The 21,147-nt window shown below is 39.6% G+C and overlaps 1 protein-coding gene across 1 annotated transcript; it reads right to left on the bottom strand.

The window, feature by feature from the left end:
• Positions 1-17,207: 17,207 nt before the first annotated feature.
• LOC147860249 (uncharacterized) lies at positions 17,208-19,668 on the bottom strand. Its single transcript, XM_087325066.1, has 3 exons — positions 19,095-19,668; positions 18,160-18,273; positions 17,208-17,720 (listed from the first exon to the last, which is right to left on the bottom strand). Exons 1-3 carry the CDS (start codon positions 19,606-19,608, stop codon positions 17,713-17,715), a joined length of 636 nt encoding a protein of 211 aa, XP_087181192.1. The 5' UTR covers positions 19,609-19,668; the 3' UTR covers positions 17,208-17,712.
• Positions 19,669-21,147: the final 1,479 nt, after the last annotated feature.

A 21,147-nucleotide genomic window follows, 5' to 3' on the forward strand; every position in this document is an offset into this window, starting at 1 on the left:
GGTGAAGATGTCAATTGTCTGAAAATTCGTGTTGATGTGTAGAAGATCGACATCTCCGGCTTGAGCACGCTCTCGAATGAAGTGGTAGTGCACTTCGATATGCTTTGTTCGTTCATGGAACACTGGGTTTTGGGCCAGATATATACTACTCATGTTGTCGCAGTAAATGGGAGTCAGATCCTTGATGGGAACGCCCAGATCCTTCAAAATCTTCGTGAGGCATACGGCTTCACACGCAGCTACGGTTGTTAGAACCAAGGATAAAGGATAGAGTGATGGAAGAAGGATATTAGAGAACACGAGAAGAAAGGAACGAAATACTAACAGAAGAATGGATGTATAAGATAGAGAAAGAAAGAGAATGGATACAAGATATGTAATGAGAGCTAAACACTGGTGTTGATTCGAATTGATTTGAGAATACATGTATGCCCTTATTTATAGGTTCCTATAGAATAGATTAGAGATTTCTAGAATGTTCTATAATGTTCTAGACCTAGAATGCTCTAGGACATTCTAGAACATTCTAGAATAATCTAGACGTTTTACAATAATCAATGTAATACAAGAAGTAGCTTTTATTGTTTCATATAACAATAAGCTATCTTAATGGTTGAGGTTTTCAAGTTTGGATTACAAGGTTCGAGGTTCAAGTCCGGGTGACGCCATAATGGTCATGTGTTCATGTCACTATCCCTCCTTCGAGAACGCCGAGTGGAAGTCAGCGTTAACATTGTTGGGCCGGGCTTGTTTGGATAGTGACGATGGAAGTCATTGACCAGAGCTTCAGCATTACAAACGTTATCGATGGGTTCCCAAGTGCGATCACTCGGAGGATAGCCAAGCCAATCAACTAGATAATAAAGCTTATTGTGCACAATCTTAGAATCGAGAATAGCAGCTACCTCGTATTCGGGGCCGTCCACAAGTTGTACAGAAGGCGGTGGTGGCACGACACGATTAGGAGTTAAAGAGGTGCGGCAAGGTTCCAAAAGAGAGCTATGAAAGACAGGGTGAAGCCGCATATGCGCAGGAAGGTTAAGACGAAATGTTGCATCATTAATCTGCGCCATGATGACAAAAAGACCTAAGCGTTGATAGTCAAGCTTAGCACATGATCGGGTAGTCTTGATGTGACGACGAAGCAACCATACACCGTCACCAACCTTAAACGGAGACTTAAGACGATGTCGATCGGCATTGGTCTTATGGTGTGCTTGCGCTTTCTGAAGATGTGACGATAACTCGAACTGGATTTGTTGTAGTCGGTGGAGGTGATGCGCCACACTAGGGTTTCGTGACACCTCGGGAAGATCCAGTATACACCATCGAGGGTGGTTGCCCGTATAGGCAAAGAAAGGTGTAACTTTGGTAGAAGAGTGGACCGTGTTGTTGTATGCAAACTCGGCAAGATGTAAAATATTACTCCAATCATCTTGTTGATAACTAATGAAACATCGAAGATATTGCTCGAGCGTTTGATTTGTGCGCTCTGTTTGTCCGTCAGTTTGTGGATGATAAGCCGAAGAGAGTTTGCAAGAGATTTTGAGGCCTGCCCATAGGTGCTTCCAAAAGTGTGAGATAAATTGAGGACCTTGATCGCTAATAATATCATTCGGGAGACCATGATGGCGAAACACTTCACGCATAATGAGATCTGCAGTTTCTTCATTATTGATGGTCTTTACACATGGTACAAAATGTGCCATCTTGGTGAACCGATCCACTACTCTTAAAATAGTATCAAAGCCTTTGGAAGGTGGAAAATCTGTAATGAAATCCATAGAAATAGACTGCCATGGCTTGTTGGGAGGGGGTAATGGTTGTAGTAAGCCATAAGGGTGATGCCGAGGTATTTTGGCGCGACAGCAAGTGTCACAAGTGCGAACATAATCTTCGACAAATTTTTGCAAGTGAGGCCACAAAAACGAACGTTTCACTAGCTCAATGGTCTTGGAAATACCAAAATGTCCAGCCATGGGGGCATCATGACAATGTTCCAACACTTGAAGTCGGGGTGATCCGTTGGGGACGTAAAGGAGATTCTTGTAGAAGAGTAAGCCATCTTGCCACTTGAAGTCCTGATAATGTTGAGATGACCCTGGCAATGTGGAGCAAGATGGACGACTTGAACCACAGTGGGCTAAGACATCCTTAGCGAAATCATCCGAATGAAGTTGTTGCCGAATAGTGTCAAGAAGGGTAGAATCAAGTGGCGTGGCATAAATTGTTGTTACCTGTAGCTTTGATGGCCCGAGGAGAATTTGCTTTTGATTGTCAAAGGCCGGATCTCCAGGTCGAAGTGCTAGATACGAATGCCGAGACAAAACATCTCCTTTCCCTTGTTGTTTTCCGGGGCGAAAAATGATCTTGAAATCGAAACGCGTTAGAAATTGGGCCCACCGAGCTTGTCGTCTATTTAATACTCGAGTTGTTTGAAAATATGTGAAATTTTTGTGATCACTATAAATGATAATCTGATGAGGTGATCCTTCTAGAAAATGACGCCATTGCTCGAATGAGTCGACCACAGTTAGTAACTCCTTGTCATGCACCTCATAGTTTATCTCCGAAACAATAAATTTTCTCAAGTGAAACGCGACTGGATGTGTCTTCCCGTCCTCGCTTGGTTGCAATAGGATACTCCCCAATGCAAAGTCTGATGCATCCACCTCAATAGTAAATGGCTTTTCAGGATCAATATGTGCTAGGATGGGTGCTGATGTGAATGCCTCTTTCAGCTGCGTAAAAGCCTTGTCCGCTTCGATGCTCGAAAAAAATGCTTGATTTTTCTTGGTGAGTTGAGTAAGGGGCAACACAATGCTTGAAAAATTATGTATGAATTTGCGATAGAAGTTCGCAAATCCGAGGAAACATTGGACATCTCGAACTGAGCATGGGGGTTTCCATTCCAATTTTGTTTGGACTTTTGCCGGGTCCATGAAAACACCCTGGGATGAAATAGTGTATCCCAAAAATTCGAATTGTTTGCAATCAAAACTACATTTCTCAAGTTTGGCATAAAGACCATACTTCCTTAGGTGTTCAAGTACTTGCCGCACATGTATATCATGCTCCCCCTGTGTTTTAGAGTAAATCAATAGATCATCTAGGTAGATGATTAGAAAAATATCCAAGAAATCCCGGAAGATGTCATTTGCCATATGTTGGAATACTGCAAGTGTATTTGTGAACCCGAAAGGCATGACTGTATACTCGAAATGACCATACCGAGTACGAAATGATGTTTTCCACTCATCTCGCGGCCCAATTTGAACAAGATTATATGCACCCCTTAGATCAATTTTGGTAAAATGCTTTGCCCCACCAATGCGTTCTAAGAGATTGGAGATTAAAGGTAAACCATACATATTCCTTATGGTGACTTTATTTAAGCCTTGATAGTCCACGACCAAACGAAGGGAGCCGTCCTTTTTCTTCACAAAAAAGATAGGAGCACCAGTTGGAGACTTTGAATGTCGAATAAACCCATGTGCAAGATTTTCCTCGATGTATTCTCGAAGAACCTCAAGCTCAATGGGTGATAAATTGTAAATCGGACCCCACGGTGGCTCTTTTCCTGGTTAGAGATCAATAGGACAGTCGTACGGCCGATGCTTTGGAAGAACAGTAGCTTTGACTTTGTCGAAAACATCAGCATAGTCTTGATATTTTTTGGGAATTTGGATGTCGGAATTCCCTTGAGTGACACTAGAAGGTGTCACTGATACTGCAAATAAGAAAAGGTCCTCCTTGCCTCCCACTTGGCGCAATTGTTGCAATGTGATGGCTGAAATTTGATGAGAAAGATATGGTGCATCGGTAGAACTATACACTTTAGGAGGATAATCCCGAGTTCGATCCTTGAAAATGATATTTTCTACTAAAGGGCACCTAATTTCTCGCTTCCTCCAATCGATTCTAGGGTTATGTAGCTCGAACCATGGCAAACCAAGGACAATTGGATGCTCAGGACTACGGATTATGTTAAAGGAAACTACACATCCTAAATCACCCAAGAGTATGTGTATTGGCTCAGACTCTTCAAATATCTTCCCGGAAGCTATGGGGCGTCCATCAATCACTACTACGGAAACTGGACAAGGAAGTGTATGCAAGGATATTTGATGTTTTTGGGCAAAATCTCTATCCATGAAACAAGAATTGGCTTGGACTTGAAGTTGACAACTGGGTGTCCTAACTTGTACTAGGGCTGAGAAGACTCTACTAACATGCTTGGAATAAATGGAACCCACACTAGGTTGTACTTATCTAGGGTTATCCAACCAAATGGCTCCTATTTTGTACGGACTTATTCGTTTGACTCCTCTAATAATTGACTTAGGACTTCAAATTTATTGGACAAGGGTGGATTATTCATAATATTAGATTCACTAACTGTCTCTAAAATGTTGGACTCATTTTTATTGTCATAGTGAATTTGATTTACCTGACGTCTCGGCCTACAGGAGCAATGAATGGCTATATGTCCTGGACCTCCGCAATATAAGCACAGATGGTTTGCTCGACGACGTTGCTTCTCTTCGTCTGACAACGGTCCTCGTCGTTGAGTCATATCGATCTCCATGGGTGCATGACTATCCATTGGGACTGGACTACGTGTTTGCCTTGGAGTTGGAGCAGGGCTATACATTTGCCTTGGGGATGATTGCGTCGTTGCTGATGCATAAGTTGGTGTGAATCTTGATCTTATTATTTTTTGTTGTCGCTCACATCGACACTCAAAAAGGCGATTATCACACCGTATTGCTTGACTAATAGCTTATGTAAGTGACCTTGGATCCTCGGGGAAGGTAAGAAGTAAGTCTTTGACATCATTACGAAGGCCTGAACGGAATTGCTCCATTAGGGCTTGTTCATCCCAACGAATATCGCTTGCAATGAGACGGAAATTGGCAGCATATGTCGAAGCTGGTTGATCACCTTGACGAAGTGTATGAATCTTGTTGATAGTTGTTCTTGCCCCATTAGTATCTCCGAAACAAGCCTTAAATTCCTTGATAAATTCCTCGAAATTATTCAATAGAGGAGAATTGGTCTCTAGCAATGGAGCAAACCACGACAACACTACGCCAGTCAATAAGGTGCCCACTAGCCCGACTCGTGATGCATCTGTTGGATAACGCGCGGGATGCATTTGAATCACCAACCGTACTTGATTCAAGAAACCTCGGAAATGCGCCCTCGACCCATCAAATTTAGCTGGGAGGCTAATTTTGGGCTCCTTGATAAGTCCATGACCTTCAACCTTTTGTTGTTGTAACACTACGATTGTCGACGCTAACTGTTGCACTTGTCGTGTGAACTCCTCTTGTTGTTGTTGCTTCTCTATAGTAACCTTTTGTTGATCCCCAAGTAGACGTTGATTCTCTACTTCAAGAGATGCGAACTTGGATTTAAGGTTCTCCATTTCGGCAACAAGGGTGAGATATTCTTCTGAGTTAATGGCAACCATGGTTTCAGGATGGTTGCAAAGGAGGATAAGAGAGAGAGAGAGAGAGAGAGAGAGAGAATTCGAATCAAACTGTCAGAACCAAGGATAAAAGATAGAGTGATGGAAGAAGGATATTAGAGAACACGAGAAGAAAGGAACGAAATACTAAGAGAAGAATGGATGTATAAGATAGAGAAAGAAAGAGAATGGATACAACATATGTAATGAGAGCTAAATACTAGTGTTGATTCGAATTGATTTGAGAATACATGTATGCCCTTATTTATAGGTTCCTATAGAATAACTTAGAGATTTCTAGAATGTTCTAGAATGTTCTAGACCTAGAATGCTCTAGGACATTCTAAAACATTCTAGAATAATCTAGAGGTTTTACAATAATCAATGTAATACAAGAAGTAGCTTTTATTATTTCATATAACAATAAGCTATCTTAATGGCTAAGGTTTTCAAGTATGGATTACAAGGTTCGAGGTTCAAGTCCGGGTCACACCATAATGGTCATGTGTTCATGACAACGGTTGTGCCAATGTATTTGGCCTCCATACTCGAAAATGCGACGGTAGGTTGCTTTTTACTACTCAAGATATTGATCCGCTGTCAAGCGAGAAGACAAATCTGGATGTTGATCGTCGATCAGCTCTGTAGCCGGCCCATTCGGCATCTGTGTACCCTTCGAGTCGAATTGGTATGGCCGACACGTAAAGGATGTCATAATCCATTGTGTTGCTCACATATCATAATACTCGCTTAGTGCAATCGAAATGGATATCTCGCGGAGTTTGCACGAATTGGCTAAGGATGCCGACCAGATAGTTGAGGTCGGAACACGTGATCGTGAGATAGATGAGGCTCCCAATCAGTTGTTGATATTGAGTCAGCTCGCACTCATCTATGCCGGAGTCGGCATCTAGTTTGAGGTTTCGATCAAGAGAGGTTGACACAGATTTGCACTCTGTCATCCCGAACTTGTATAATAAGTTGAGAATATAGTGTCGTTGAGAGATCATAATGTCGGTCGGAATCCGAATTACTTCGATGCCTAGGAAGTAATGAAGTTCCTTCATGTCCGTCATCTTCAATTTGTTGGAGAGGAGGGATTTCACCTTGTTGATGTCGACCAAACTTTCTCCTCCAATGACCAGATCATCCACGTATAGGACGATGACAATCGAGCTTCTAGAGTCGTTTTGTACATAGAGGGAGTTGTCGGATTTCAACATTCGAAAGCCGATTTGATGAACATATTGCGTAATCTTCGAATGTCAGGCACGCGGTGCTTGCTTGAGGCCGTAGAGAGGTTTCTTGAGTTAGCATACAGCATTCGGATGAATGTTGGATTCAAAGCCGGGTGGTTGTACCATGTACACCTCTTCTAATTCACCTTGAAGAAAGGTGTTCTTGACGTCCATTTGGTGGAGGTGCCACCCTTTCGCCGTTGCGAGTGCGATCACGGTCCGCACAGTCGTCTTCTTTGCCACCGGGGAAAATGTCTCTTCGTAGTCAACTCCATGCGTATGTGTGTATCCTTTTGCTACGATCGAGCTTTGTCACGGTTTACGAAGCCGTCGGCGTTATACTTCACCTTGTAGATCCATCTGCAACCGATCACCTTCTTGTGCGGCAAGTGGGGGAGAAGATCCCATGTCTTGTTTTTGGAGAGTGCTTGCATCTCCTCATTCATCGCTTCAACCCATTTGGGGTCCTTCCCGGCTTCGGAAAACATTTCCAGCTCCCGTACTGTCGCTACATTCATCATAAAGGTGTAATGGTACGCCATATAATCGTTGTAGCCGAATCGGCTTATGGGGTTCTTTTCACGAGTGGATCGGCGGAGCTTCTTGTTTGCGGATACTAAGGCTTTCTTCGCTCCATTTTTCTGGATGTCAAGGCCTTCGAACTCACTATCAAGGGAGTGAGTCGATTTGTTGTCGTCGAAGTGATCGTCTTCATACTCAGGCATTTTCGCCTTCCGTTTGTCCAGCTTCAGACTTGGCCGAGATGTGCTTTCATCGCTCGGAGGCTCTTGTGGACCACTAAGCCTTGTCCTAATCGGGATTTCTTCGAACATGCACGTGAACCGATCTTCGGTTTCTATCTCTATTTCGGCGGATTCCAGACCGAGCAAAATCGGTCCAGTCGAAGTTGTCTCTGGTGCATACCAAGATGTGGACTCGTCGAAAACGACGTCTCGACTTACTCGCGATTTCTGAGTGGAGGGGTTATAGCACTTGTACCCCTTTTGCTCCAGTGAGTATCCTACGAGGATACATTTCTCCGACTTCAAGTCGAGCTTCTGTCGCTTCTCGTCAGGGATGTGCACGTATGCAATTGAGCCGAATATCCGAACATGTGATAGGTCCCCAGCTTCTTTCCAAAAATCGTCTCGTGCGGAGTAAGTTCGTGCACACCTCATGTCGTACACCGATTCATGAGGTATACAGCCGTGTTAGCCGCTTCTGCCCAGTACTACTTCGGTATGTGCTTTTCGTTCATCATGGTTTGTGCTACTTCGAGGATGTGCCGATTCTTTCGTTCGGCGACTCCGTTTTGTTGTGGCGTATGTCAACACAAAAACTCTCACTGAATTCCTTCTTTCTGTATAAAAGCCAAAAATTCGTCGGAGAAGTACTCCTTGCCTCCATCCGACCGAAGACATCATACATATCGGCCCGTTGTTTTCTCGACTTCATTCTTAAATTTTTGGAAGTGTTCGAACACTTCGCTCTTTTGTTGCATGGGGTACATCCAGGTGTGGCTGGAGAAGTCATCGATGAAGGCCACGTAGTATCTGCATCCGCCGAATGTAGCCGTCTGAGCCGAACCCCATACATTAGAATGAATTATGTCGAGTACTCCTTTGCTCACGCTCCACTCCTTTGGAAATGGGTGCCGATGTTGCTTGCCGAATTGGCAAGCAGCACACACGCCTTCAATCTCATTCTCCTTTAATGTAAGGAGCCCGATGACTACTCCTTTCTATTGCATTGCCTTGAGCTTTTGGAGGTTGATATGGTCATTGCCTTGAGATTTTGGAGGTTGATATAGTCAATCCGCTTGTGCCATAACTCTATGTCAGAATCGGCTTTCATGCCCTTTGCGAACATGGCCAATTTGATCTCGTGCTAGTCGAGAATAAACATTCGGCCCTCTCTTCGTCCGCGAGCGATGAGTCGGCCCTCTTCTTTGATGAAGCAACCGCCTTGATTAAATCGTACTTGCATCCCTTGCTCAACAATTTGGCTGACGGAGACCAAATTCTTCGTAATGGTTTGTACATGCAAGACATTCTTAATAAAAGTTTGGTTACCTTCTTTGTCGAATGGGACATTGCTGATGTGTTCAATCGGATGTGTAGTGTCGTCTCCGGTTTCGACATAGTCGGGTCGTTCTAGCTCTCGAAGTTCTCGAAATCATTCTTGATGAGACGTCATATGGTTCGAGGCACCGGAGTCGACGAACCATACGTCTTCCGGACTAGATGCATTATTCCAAGTAGAAGCTGACATAGAATTTGCTCTATGTCTCATCACGAACATTCCGCCACGATTGTTATAGAACACGTTCACGTTCACAAGTGGAAGGATAAGGAATATTCCGTTTAATTTTGGGGTTTTTTTTGCCATTTCACAAAACATCTTGATACTAGTATCACATGTTCTCCAAAACTTGATGAAAAAGTTAAAAATTTCACCATTTGGTAAAATTGAAAATTGCAAAATTTGGGTCAAATACGAAAAGTAACTTTGTGGATTTTTAAAGAAAAATGACAACTAATAAGTTTTTAGATCTTAAAGAAATCGAAAGTAGAAGATTTCAAAACAATGAATGTTTTTTTCCATTCGATAAAATGTTGTCTAAATTTGTTACATATAGTTGCACAACAAATACATTTGGGAGTTATTTGCATGACTATCATCATTCTTTTCCTGAGAATCACTACTATAGATAATTTACAATTGTGACTCTTTCTCCTCATCTTCCAATGTACCAATCAAATCATTGTCTTCACCAAATGGTATCTCCAAATTGTGTGCAATAAATCTTCTTCGCCTTCAATCTGAGATATCTTCTCGACTTGCTAATATCTCTTTTATTATGTATATCATTGTTTTCCTTAAACATCTAACTTTTGTCTGTGTAAAGTCATACATAATGATATCCACCTCATTAATGTCAATGATAGATGTATTACAAAGGTTTAATGCATCATCACATCCAAAACTTTACCAATGTAGAATTGGTACCCTAGGTCATGGCCATCTACATGTGTAACTATTAATATCCCCACCTTGACTTTTGGCAAGTTTCCTTGTCACCTGAGTTATGCTTGTGTTATCATCCTTCATTCCAACTATAAAGATCAACATTAAGTAGTGATTGAGAACCACGCTAACACTTTACAGACAGTGTAAATGGCATTTGCAAGGTTCAATTACCATCAACACAATTATTAATAGTTTTTTGTTAATCAATGATGCACATGTTCACCATAAAGTATCTTATTGTACAACATACTTGTTTGCACTATCGATATGCATCTTTTTCTCTTGTAAAAACAAAGATTTTAGTACGATTCAAGTTCACGTTTAAAAAACCTCTTTTATTTGAAAAACAACAAGATTTTAAACATTAACTCGATATGTTGTATCGAGCTGATGTAAAAAATAGAGTTTTCATCATAATTCCATACAATGTATTGAATTCTTGCTCAAAGTTTTTCTTACCTAATTTAAATAATAATAATAATAATAAATTAAGCTTGAGATGATAGAAAAACAAGATTTCTCATCACAATTCAATACAATGTATCAAGTTCATGTTTAAAGTAATTTTTTCTAATTTTTTTCAATTTTTCTTCAATTTTTTTCAGTTTTTTATTGTTATTTTTCAAAAAAAAAAAATTATTTTTTATGGAAAAAATAATAATTTTAAACATGAATTCGATACATTGTATCAACTTGTGATAAAAACTCTGGTTTTTTCATCACTTATTAAAGCGCAATTTTTTAAAAAAATACCAAAATAAAATAGAAAAAAATGTTTTTTTTTTTTTTAATCCAAAATAAAACTTTAAACATGAACTCGATATGCCGTATCCTTTTTGACATGAACTTGATACGGCATATCGAGTTCATGTTTAAAACTCCGTTTTTTCATTCGTGTCGAAAAGCTGACTTTTCGACACGAACTCGATACAATTTATCGAGTTCATGTTGAAAATGTTTCGACATGAACTCGATACATTGTATCGAGTTGTTCGTGTTGAAAACTCAAATTTTCAACATGAACTCGATATAATGTATCGAGTTCATGTTTAAACTTTTTTATCGGGTTTTTGAAAAAATTAATTGCATTTTTTATTTTTATTTTTGGTTTTTTGTGTTTTGTTTTGGAATTTTTTTTTGTGCTTCAATAAGTGATGAAAAAACCAGACTTTTTACCACAAGTCGATACAATGTATCGAATTCATGTTTAAAATTATTATTTTTTCCATAAAAAATCAAAAAAAATCAAAAAAATTGAAAAAAAATTGAAAAAAATTAGAAAAAATTACTTTAAACATGAACTCAATACATTGTATCGAATTGTGATGAAAAATCTGGTTTTTATATCATCTCAAGCTTCTTTTTTTTTTTCTTTTTTTTTAAATCCAGTAAAAAAAACTTTGAAAATGAATTCAATATATTGTATGGAATTATGATGAAACTCTATTTTTTACATCAACTCAATACAATATATCGTGTTCATGTTTAAACCTCTTGTTGTTTTTCAAATAAAAGAGGTTTTTTAAAGATGTATGTTGCACAACAAGATACCTTATGGTAAACATGTGCTTCATTTATTAGAAAAAAACCATTAATAATTATATTGATGGTAATTGAACTTCTCAAATGCCGTTTACTTCACAAATTTTGTAGGGGAATTCTTTTAAGGAAGAAGAGGATAACATTGTAGATACCCTGATAACTATGTGTTATGTTCAAATTGATATATTAATGTTCACATCTAAAGTTTGACAGTTTATGAATATCGTCTACATTTTAGGAGTTGTGGATTTATCAAAATTGTTTATGAATATTGTCTACATTTCTTGACTTGTGAATTTATGGATGTTAATGAGCACTAATTTATAGATGATGACATTAAGGATTGCAATGTTACCTTTTATACTTAAAACATTTTCAAGTCTAACAATATATGTAATCTTAATCTCCTCAAGATGGTGAAACCATTAATCTTAACTTGTGCCTTGAGTTGACCATTGTGATTTTCTTTAAGTTAACTACATTTCATATCTACAAACCATCAACATTTAAACATTTATTGAAAAACTATTCAATTTTAGAAATTATCATTTTGAAACTTGTTAAATCTCAAAAATTTAGCAAATTTTACATACTATTTCAAACATGTGATACTGGTGTATCAAGTTTTTGGAAATTGTCTAAAATCGCAATATTATAAAAGGAATCTATAAGTGGAATGCGCAATCCTTCCACTTGTGAACGCAAAGGTGTTATAGTCGGACTTGGTGGCGTAATTGGTGAGTTGTCGCCTACTAGAAGCCGACTCGCGTATCTGCTTACGGCACTATTCTTCGTGGTGACTGATTTTTCCGCAATATTCGCATTTGACCGTGTTCTGTCAGCTCGAACCGGAATAGAAGCTCCCCCTTCTTCCGAAGGTTCCTTGATGGTTTCCGTCTTAATGCCGAAATTGCGAGTTGTTTTCGTAAGTCGAGCCTCGTCCGCCTCGTCCTTGGCCGAATCGGCCTCTTCTTGCACGGTCGCGTCCTCTTCCTCCGTCCAAGTGTGAGTAAAGCATGTGGCCTTCCGAGGCGTTGCTCCTTGTTCGAACATGGTTTTCTTTGACCAACAACATGGATTGAAGATCGAGGAAGGAGGGCGAATTCTCCCGTGCTAATATTGCGGTCCTCATCGCGTCGAACTGTGGTGCAAGGCCCCTGAGGCATATTTGCACCATCTCATCATCGTCCACATTGATGCTTATCGAGCCAAGCGAGTCGCAAAGCTCCTCGATCTTCAAGATGTAGCTCGTGATGGACATATCCCTTTGTTGGATGTTGTTCAACTCTTGGTGGAGTTGAAGCTTTCTTGTCGTTGTGTTGGCGGTGAAAATCTTTTGTAGATTCTCCCACGCTTCCTTTGGTGTCTCAGCTTCTCGAATGTAGCCGAGTATGTTGTCATGAACACATGTCGCCAAGCAATACATCACTCGGCCTGCCGCTTGCTCCCATGTTGCGTAGTCGGCGTCTTTCGGGTCGGGTCGGTTTTCTTGTGCTCCTTTGATGTAGCCCCAATAACCTTGGCCGACAAGGTATTGGTGCATCTTGTACTCCCAAGATGCAAAGTTGTTTCAATCTAGCTTCTCGCTAGGGAGAGCGCACCCCATCTGAGTATTCATTGTCGATGAAGATTTCTTCCTTCGTTTCTTTTTCTTATCTCTCGAATACGAGCTATGTAGTCACACTATGATAGCGATGGACCGGTTCCTCTCGAATGTCAGCGTAGAACACAACACACGCGTAATGGCTACATCGAGCTACCAAACCCCTCTGATACCACGTAAAGAATCGGGTATGATTCTTGTGTAGCGGAAGAGATATGTGTTATGTGTAGGTGTGAGAGGAAATAGAGAAGAGAAGACACAAGATGGATAGATAGAATTGAAATAGAATACTCAAGAAGATGAAGAAGATGTATATTCACAAGGAGAATATGAAATACAAAAATGTAGCATTACAAGGAGTCACAACCGACTTAATATGAAGTATGGGGAGGGTGCTTTATACATAGTAACCCTCTCTCTTCATTAACTAACTACAACAAACACTCTCTCTTGGGGAATATGAAGACTCATAGCCATGAGGAATATGTAACTCATTAGTTATGTGTCATAGAATATGATTCTATGACACATAGTTAATGTGTAGAGAGTAGTGGTGTCACTCTTGCCCTTTGAGTAATCATAGATTCTCAAAAGGTATGTTCACGCGTTGCACTATGTTGAGCTTGATTCTCAACAATATTTATAAAATATCACAGGATTTTTTGGTATTTTTTAAAGTCTACATTTTTTTTATGAATTTTTATGTTTTTAATGCATTGTATTTAGTTATTTGTCCTCACGATCACTACAAGCAGAGCTTACAAAGTTGAGAACCCCATCTTTTTTATTGTTCATAGGACACAAATATATATCTTAGCATGTCAATACTGTAGATAATGATCCAATGATCTTGTAATATTTGAATCTATATTCAAATTATAGAAACCTCATTTTTATTCTAGATGTATGATCCCACATGCAAAGCTTTCAATTATCTAGAAGGTAGAGTTCATACTACATTGAGCTCCTATAATGGAGATTATGAAAAAGCAAAATTTGTAAGTACATTAGTGTAAGTTATATTATTTCGGCTCCTATTATAGTAAGATTTCCTCCATGAGATACCTTTTCGCTAACATTTTGTAATTTTTGTGAAAAAATTGGTGAAGTTTATTTTAGGCCTCCAAATTCCAATTAAGTTTTGTATCATTCTTTATTATGGAACCTTTTATTTATTGTATATGTCAAAACTGAACCATGAAACCGCGGTTTAATATGTTTAACGGTTTAACCGTTTGGTTCAGCTTTGAATATTGTGTAAACGGTTCGGTTTCAACGGTTTCGGTTTAGAAGGTTTTGTGGTTCGGTTTAGGTTACAACTTTTTCTTAAGAGTTCGGTTTGAACTGGTTTAGGTTTGAGAATTCTGAACCGAACCATTGCCGATTGTTAAATGTTGCCACTTGCTTGGTCATGCTTTCTCGGGGAGCTTCTTATTTGTCGTTTGTTGGGGCATGATTTTCAGTTTTGACCTAGAGTCACTCCCTTTCGTATTTGTCCAGATCAATGGCAAGTTGGAGTTGCTCGTCAGTGAATTCCTTGCGTAGGGTTCCGATCCCCGTGGTGTGCATCTGTGCGAGGGCGTGGGCGTGGAACTTGTCGGTGAGGTCCTCTCAGAGTAGTTGAATGTTGTTCTCGTCCATTTTATAAAATCCGCAACCCTCCTTTTTGCAGTTTTCAACATCTGCTCAAAGTATTTGTAATTCGGCCACTAAACCAATCATTCCATCCCCTACCTAGTGAATCTTGTATGGTCTGGTTCAACCATTGCCAATGTTTTACCAATAAGGCTTTGACTCGGGTTTTGCCCATCTCATATTTGGCTCTCAACGCTTGTAATTCGCTTGTGGCGGTTTGGACCTCGAGTTCAAGCTTTGCTTTCGTGATGTTGAACGAGGAGATGATCCCATCAAGCTTTTTTCAGAATAGCTCTGTATCCTGCGAGTCATATTTGTGAATGAGGCTGGCTTTCTCTTCTTCGACCTCTTGCTTGCATTGGTCTAGTTCTTGTTTGGCTAGTTTTTGCTGATGCGGCCTACTCCTCTTTTGCTTGAAGTGTGTGTGTGTATTCATTTGCCTTCTCCTTCAAGGTTGTGTCGAATTGCGCGAGCAACTCGACTTCTTGATGTTGGAGGTTTGTGCGGAGTTCCTCGATTTCGGCGAGGGTTGCGATGTAATGTTCCTTGGCCTTTGTGGACACCATCGTTTGTATTGCTAGGCTTTTTGTGAGGTTGTCAAGAGTGCTGGTGTCAACAACAGTCGATATCGTATGGGCAATGGCCTCTTGTGTGATGGTTTCAGCTTGTGTGAGGGTGTTCGAGCTCTGGTTGGTATCGGCCGGATCCATGAGGGGGAGAGGAGCGTCTAAGTCGGGGGCATCGGCAGAGATGTGATGAGGTATAGACATGTAAGAGTGTAACACGCGTCACGTTTTATGCTCGATTATAATGAAAAAGGAACACAAGAAACACACACAATGACACAACAAAGATTACACAAGATTTAACGTGGAAAAACCCTCAATGAGGGAAACAACCATGGGACAAAAGTCCAAAACCAATCCACTATCACCAAAGATATACAACACAAGTACAAATTCTACTTCTAGATATACTGGAAATAAGTAGAGATATGTAGCATAGTACTACCGACAAAGATGGTACAATAATCCAAAGGGATAAGATTATCTCTCAAGCATATACAAGAAAAGAAGAGAGAAGAAAACCCGGATAAGAACGTCCACAAGTCGAAGTAGTAGCTGTGTAGATCTCACGTTGAGTAGTGGAGATGGAAAGGAGATTGGGTGTAGATGAGTTGAGCACCAAGCTTCACCAAGCTTCTCCAAGCTTCACTATGCTTCTCTATGCTTCACTATACTTCACACTCATCCTTTGTTCTTGCAAATGGCACACGTACTTGATTAATTTCAAAATGTCTAAAAACCTTTTAGGGAAATAAACCTTTGCCCCAACTATTGTGTGCCCAAGCATGCAAGACATCAAGCTCCAAACTTGAATTTTTGTATTTGAAACATATGGGTACAGACACAGTGGGGGAAGATAGAGATTTGCAATGACATCGCACACATGAAAACTGCTCATAAAGGGTCAATCTTTAAGAGTCTTTAAGGAAATGAGACATTTAACTTCATTGCTTGTTCCACGCTATTTGCTTGGTTAGTCGATTTGCCATCAATGTGTAGCTTAATTAAGGCGAACCAATGGTTCATGCCAATAACATGATCACGAATGAAAATAGCTTAGCTATGGCATTTGATGATAGTGATTTTAGATTGATTTAAACATCTTGGCAAATGAGCTACTTCGCTATAAATCAGTAGCATCTCAGTAAATGCACATAGACAGGGTAGAATTTGTAACATTTCCCTATAACATCTTAGTAATCAACTTCACTTTCAAGTTCCTAGGATAGTTCACCAAAGGAAGAATTGTTCACTCATTTCTACCACTGGCACAACTTCCAAATCGTTAATACTATTGATAATACACACATGTGTGCATGTGTAATCAAGCATAGCTTTCCATTGGTGATGTGTTATGGGCTGCTTTTATAAGGGTGGCTCGTGCCACCCATGCATCTACAAGTTGAGGCCATCTTCATCCAACCCTCAGGCTATGAGTGTTTTAAGATAGTCCTGAAGATTCAATGCACACAAATGCATTTGATATTCCCAAGATGTTCCTTCAGTCCATGCTGCTGCCAAATTTGAGCCCCATAATTTGAGAAATCAACCCCAAATGAATTCATTGGGTCCTTCTGATGTGGCCATAACACTATCATAGCTCATCTATGATACCAATTTTTACTTCTGATAAAGAGCCTAACAGATTGTCTTCACCATGGACAATTTAATTGAATATGAGCCTAATCTGGTTTTTCCTTTTGAAATAAAAGAAAATCCTCTGTCCATATATCAAACAAAAACCCAATTCTCATTATCACAAAGGCATAGATTTATCAAACCAATCTGGAGTTCATTATCATGTGAGCTTAACACATCAAAGAAATGCATCAAAACTGCATCAATATAATAGAGATGTTTCAAGAGTAAGCAAAGGATTTCCAGTGACGAATCTGTTTCCCATCAAGATGCATGAATATAAACTAAATCAACTACAACGAGTTCAAAAGAGCAAACCATAAAAAATATGGGATGCTAAAGATCAATTAAAGAGCAGACAAATACATGACATGTTTAAGAAGTAAAGAATACACATTTAACGTTGTAAAAGATCAAGTAAACCCAAGAATATACATGAATGACACAATGAAAGATCCAGTATAGACAGGGGGACGAAAGACGAAGTAAATCCAAGAATATACATGAATGACACAATGACAGATCCAGTAAAGAGTATAGATACATGACATGATGAATGATCAGGATAACAAAGCATGGTAATAATAGTGACACAGCCCCCAAGTGAATGCATGAAAAAAGAGAAGGAAACCAAGTAAACCACCACTCCAGCGTCTTATACAACCCAAATTCTTATACTACAATTGTATAAAGTTAAGAGCTCCTCGCCATTCAGAGAGCCTGTCAATTTTGATTAGCACACAAACGAGGAAGAAGCTTTTTATGGAATGTTATCGAAGATACTGTTATATAATCATGTTCCATTGCTGGGACTATACACATGATAAGAAACTCTTAAACAATTGTTGTAAGAATGGTTTCCCATGTTCACCTTGGTATTTAAGAAGCTGACCCTTCTGCTAAAAAGCAGTCCATGCTTTCCTACCCCTTTCTTATCTCCTTAAATAAGATTCTCATAAAACCGATCGCTTGATTATGTCCCAAATCTTACGAACCTGCCAAAAATATGTAGGACAATGAACCAGCTTAAAAAGAGGCACATGATGTGGGGGTTGGTTTATAAATCAGCTGATTTGCAAGAAAATCGAGAAAATTATGAGAAAACTAGGAAATAAATTCTGGTTAAGTTTCACAAAAACCTACTATATTTCCATATTGGAAATCACACATACTATCAATGTTTCCAACTGAAGCTCAAAATCTACATGTAAAGCCTTACATGATTCCAAAAGAGACGCGTTTACAATAATCAACCAATATAAATTAGTTTCATATAAATGATTGATGTGAACCAATATACCCACAATGATTCAACATTATGTTCAGACAAACATTGAGTTGGTCTTTGTAAGACGATGTCAATGCAATACATTAGCCTCTCTGTGGCAAAAAATTTAATAGTATTTTCACAGAGAATGATTCAGTAACAATTACCTTCTGGCTTTGTCTCATCAATCAATTCCAGCTCTTCTTCACTATCACTATCATCATCCTCATCATCATCATCATCATCATCATCAGCTCCTAATGAAACTTCAATTATTGTACCTAGCATTTCATACATTGATTTTAGCCTTTTCATGTACATATATGGGAATCAGAAAAGTGTGTTGAAACAAAATTTCCTATGAGAAACGGAAAATAATGCAAGTTACGCTTTATTAACCTTACTATAAAAAACATCGCTTAATCTTAATTGTTCCTTCAACATTCTTTAGAAAACAATGTTCGCTGGATTACACTATACACTTATCCTTTTCATGTATTTATCCATCTTATTCAAAACTTGGTCATGAAATGAGTTTGTGTAATCATAAAAATATATATTCCTATTACCATTTTTCTTTCCAAACCTTCCTGCTTGTTGACTTTGTATAGCCATCAAATATATGTGTAATTATCACTTCGTTCCAAGTGGCAGGTTACTATAATGATCAAACTATTAAGGTTATAACCATCTTCCTTCAAAGTTGTCATGTGTTATGATCTTCTTCAAATTTCTTTCATTTGGTGACTTCGTATACTCATTCATCAAAGATATATGTTATGCCCATCTTCTTCAATAATTCTTGTACATTTGACCTTCTATCCTCACATGCATCTGTACTCTAGTACGTATAAATGTTTTGTATATATTCATGCAGTGACTTTGCATAATCATGAAGACACGCATAGAAGACATTCACAAGCATGTATATATACATGCACATATACGTACACCATACATATGCATGACTAAATTACACAAATCATGGGCTGTTATGTAAACAAGGAAATGGATGCACATATACACACACATATATATACAAATATTTCTTTGTATATATAAATATCAAACAAAAGGAAAATTTGATAGAGATGATGGTTACCTTTCTCTCCAACAGATTTGATCAGGGAATCCCTGCCTCCTTCCCGGTCTCGTGAAGAAACTGCCATCGAAGAAGACAATAGCCTCTCTGTCTGTTGGATCAAGCTCCACTCTGCAACTTTCGAGACAGCTCCTATCTTCCCTTTATCTGAACTCCAATTTGAAGTCGCCGAAGAAGAAGATCTGTACACATTAGATCTATCTTGCCGAGAAGGTTTCGATACTTTGATCCTTTCGGCGAGGACTTGTAGATCTTTGATGGTATCTTCAGAGGAAGGAATCCAAAAGGAGGAATTTGGGAGGAACGGAAGGAAGGAAGGTACAGACTTCCTTACCCTATATTCCAAGAAAGCCTCTTCGAGCTTCTTGGCCGCGGATTGCTCGATCTTTCGACCCAGGAGCTCCTCCCAAAGCGTCTGGGAGTGCGTGCCTCGGATGGTTCTGCTGATATTCCTGAGGAGGGAGGTGGATTGAGTTCGCGTGAGGCATCTGCGGGCTTCCATGGCCATCGCCATCAAGTGCTGTGCAGAGAGAGAGACAGAGAGAGAGAGAGAGAGAGAGAATCGGTTGTGGGTTCGTGGGGACTACTCGTTCTCTCATCTTCTCTGTTTTGTTCATTGCGGGGCTATATGAGGCTCTAAGCATTCTTAGCTCTCTATTTCCATTTATTTACAAATCTAGCCTCCTCCTCCTCCTCCTCCTCCTCCTCCTCCTCCTCCTCTTCAACAAACGAAACCAACCAACCTCTTTGTTTCTTTTACCCTCCTCGCATTACACTTAAAAATAAAAACTGAGCCTAAACAGAACAAAAAGCCTCTCGCAATCTCAAGGATAATTGTTATCCAAAAAGTATTTGAGTATGTGTGTGTCCGCCTGTCTCTTCCTTGTTTCCGTAAAGAATGCCCACAATCACACGCCTTTGTTGAGTAATGGTTTTCTCATATCGTCAATATTTGAGCACTAATATCAATGACACGATGCCAATTAATAAAGATACAAAATGATAATGATGGGCTAACTACTATGCTACTAATTCAAGTGTGTTGATTAAGTAATGGGCCACTAATTAAGTAAACACCTTAAATAAGTTTCTCTATCACTAACATGAACACTTGTGGTTATTTCCAACTAAATGTTTGTGGAGTTATGATCCGTGGTTCCAATCTTTGCATATAAGTGGGTTCCCACATCCTCGTCCATGCGTTAAATCGTGATGGAGACAATGAGTGGAGCACCTATATTTATGTCCAATGACTATAAAAATTATGTTTTATATCCGTCATTGTTTCTATGTCCGAAGCAAGCTTGAAAGATGGGCCTATCTTCCCTTTTACTTTATTAGCTTCCTTCGGCTCAGGAGCGCCCTTTTCCATCTCCCTTCTCTTTTGTTCTCGTGTCTCATGCCTCTTTGTTGGATTAGCCTCCTCGGCTCTCTTCCACTAGTACTCGTGCAAGAATATTGTCGATGCTTGCCATCATCCCTTGCTCCCACATCATTCGTTCCATCATTGTACACATAAGCCTCATTTGCTCCTCAATTTCTCCTTGTCGCCGCCTTCATGTCGAGTTCACCAAATATGTCGGTGTTCTTGTGGTTCGTGCAGCGAGGTCACTGAGACTGAGGTTAAAGGGTGTTGTCTAAATTTTAATAAGTCTTGTGCAGTGATATTAGAATTTAGATTAAGGATAGGACGAAGAAGAGTTAAGAGTAATGTGTGTGAGAGAGATAAGCACAGATAAGAGACAGAGACAATGTATGATTTAAGAAGCAAGAGTATATTGTGGTGTGCATGTGTTCCTTTGTGCCACCCTTTTAGCTCACCCTTTTTAGACAAGCCAACCCAAATGGGTTCCGTTGTATCAACTATAAATTGATTAAGAAGTAAGAAGCTAGGTAGACTGGTTTTGATCTCTTATGTGCATTTCACATATTGGTGGAGAAGCGGGGGACCAGTCCCCCACGTCCAAGCATCCACCTCTTCCCCCTCACCTTAGGTTGCCCACTAACTTCTTGTCCCACGAGTTTCCCATGATCCCACTCCTACACAATAGCC

This window comes from Azolla caroliniana, unplaced genomic scaffold, assembly GCF_043228905.1.
Source record: "Azolla caroliniana isolate FFs.n. ecotype wild unplaced genomic scaffold, voAzoCaro1.0.p SCAF_9, whole genome shotgun sequence".
Taxonomy (NCBI): Eukaryota; Viridiplantae; Streptophyta; class Polypodiopsida; order Salviniales; family Salviniaceae; genus Azolla; species Azolla caroliniana.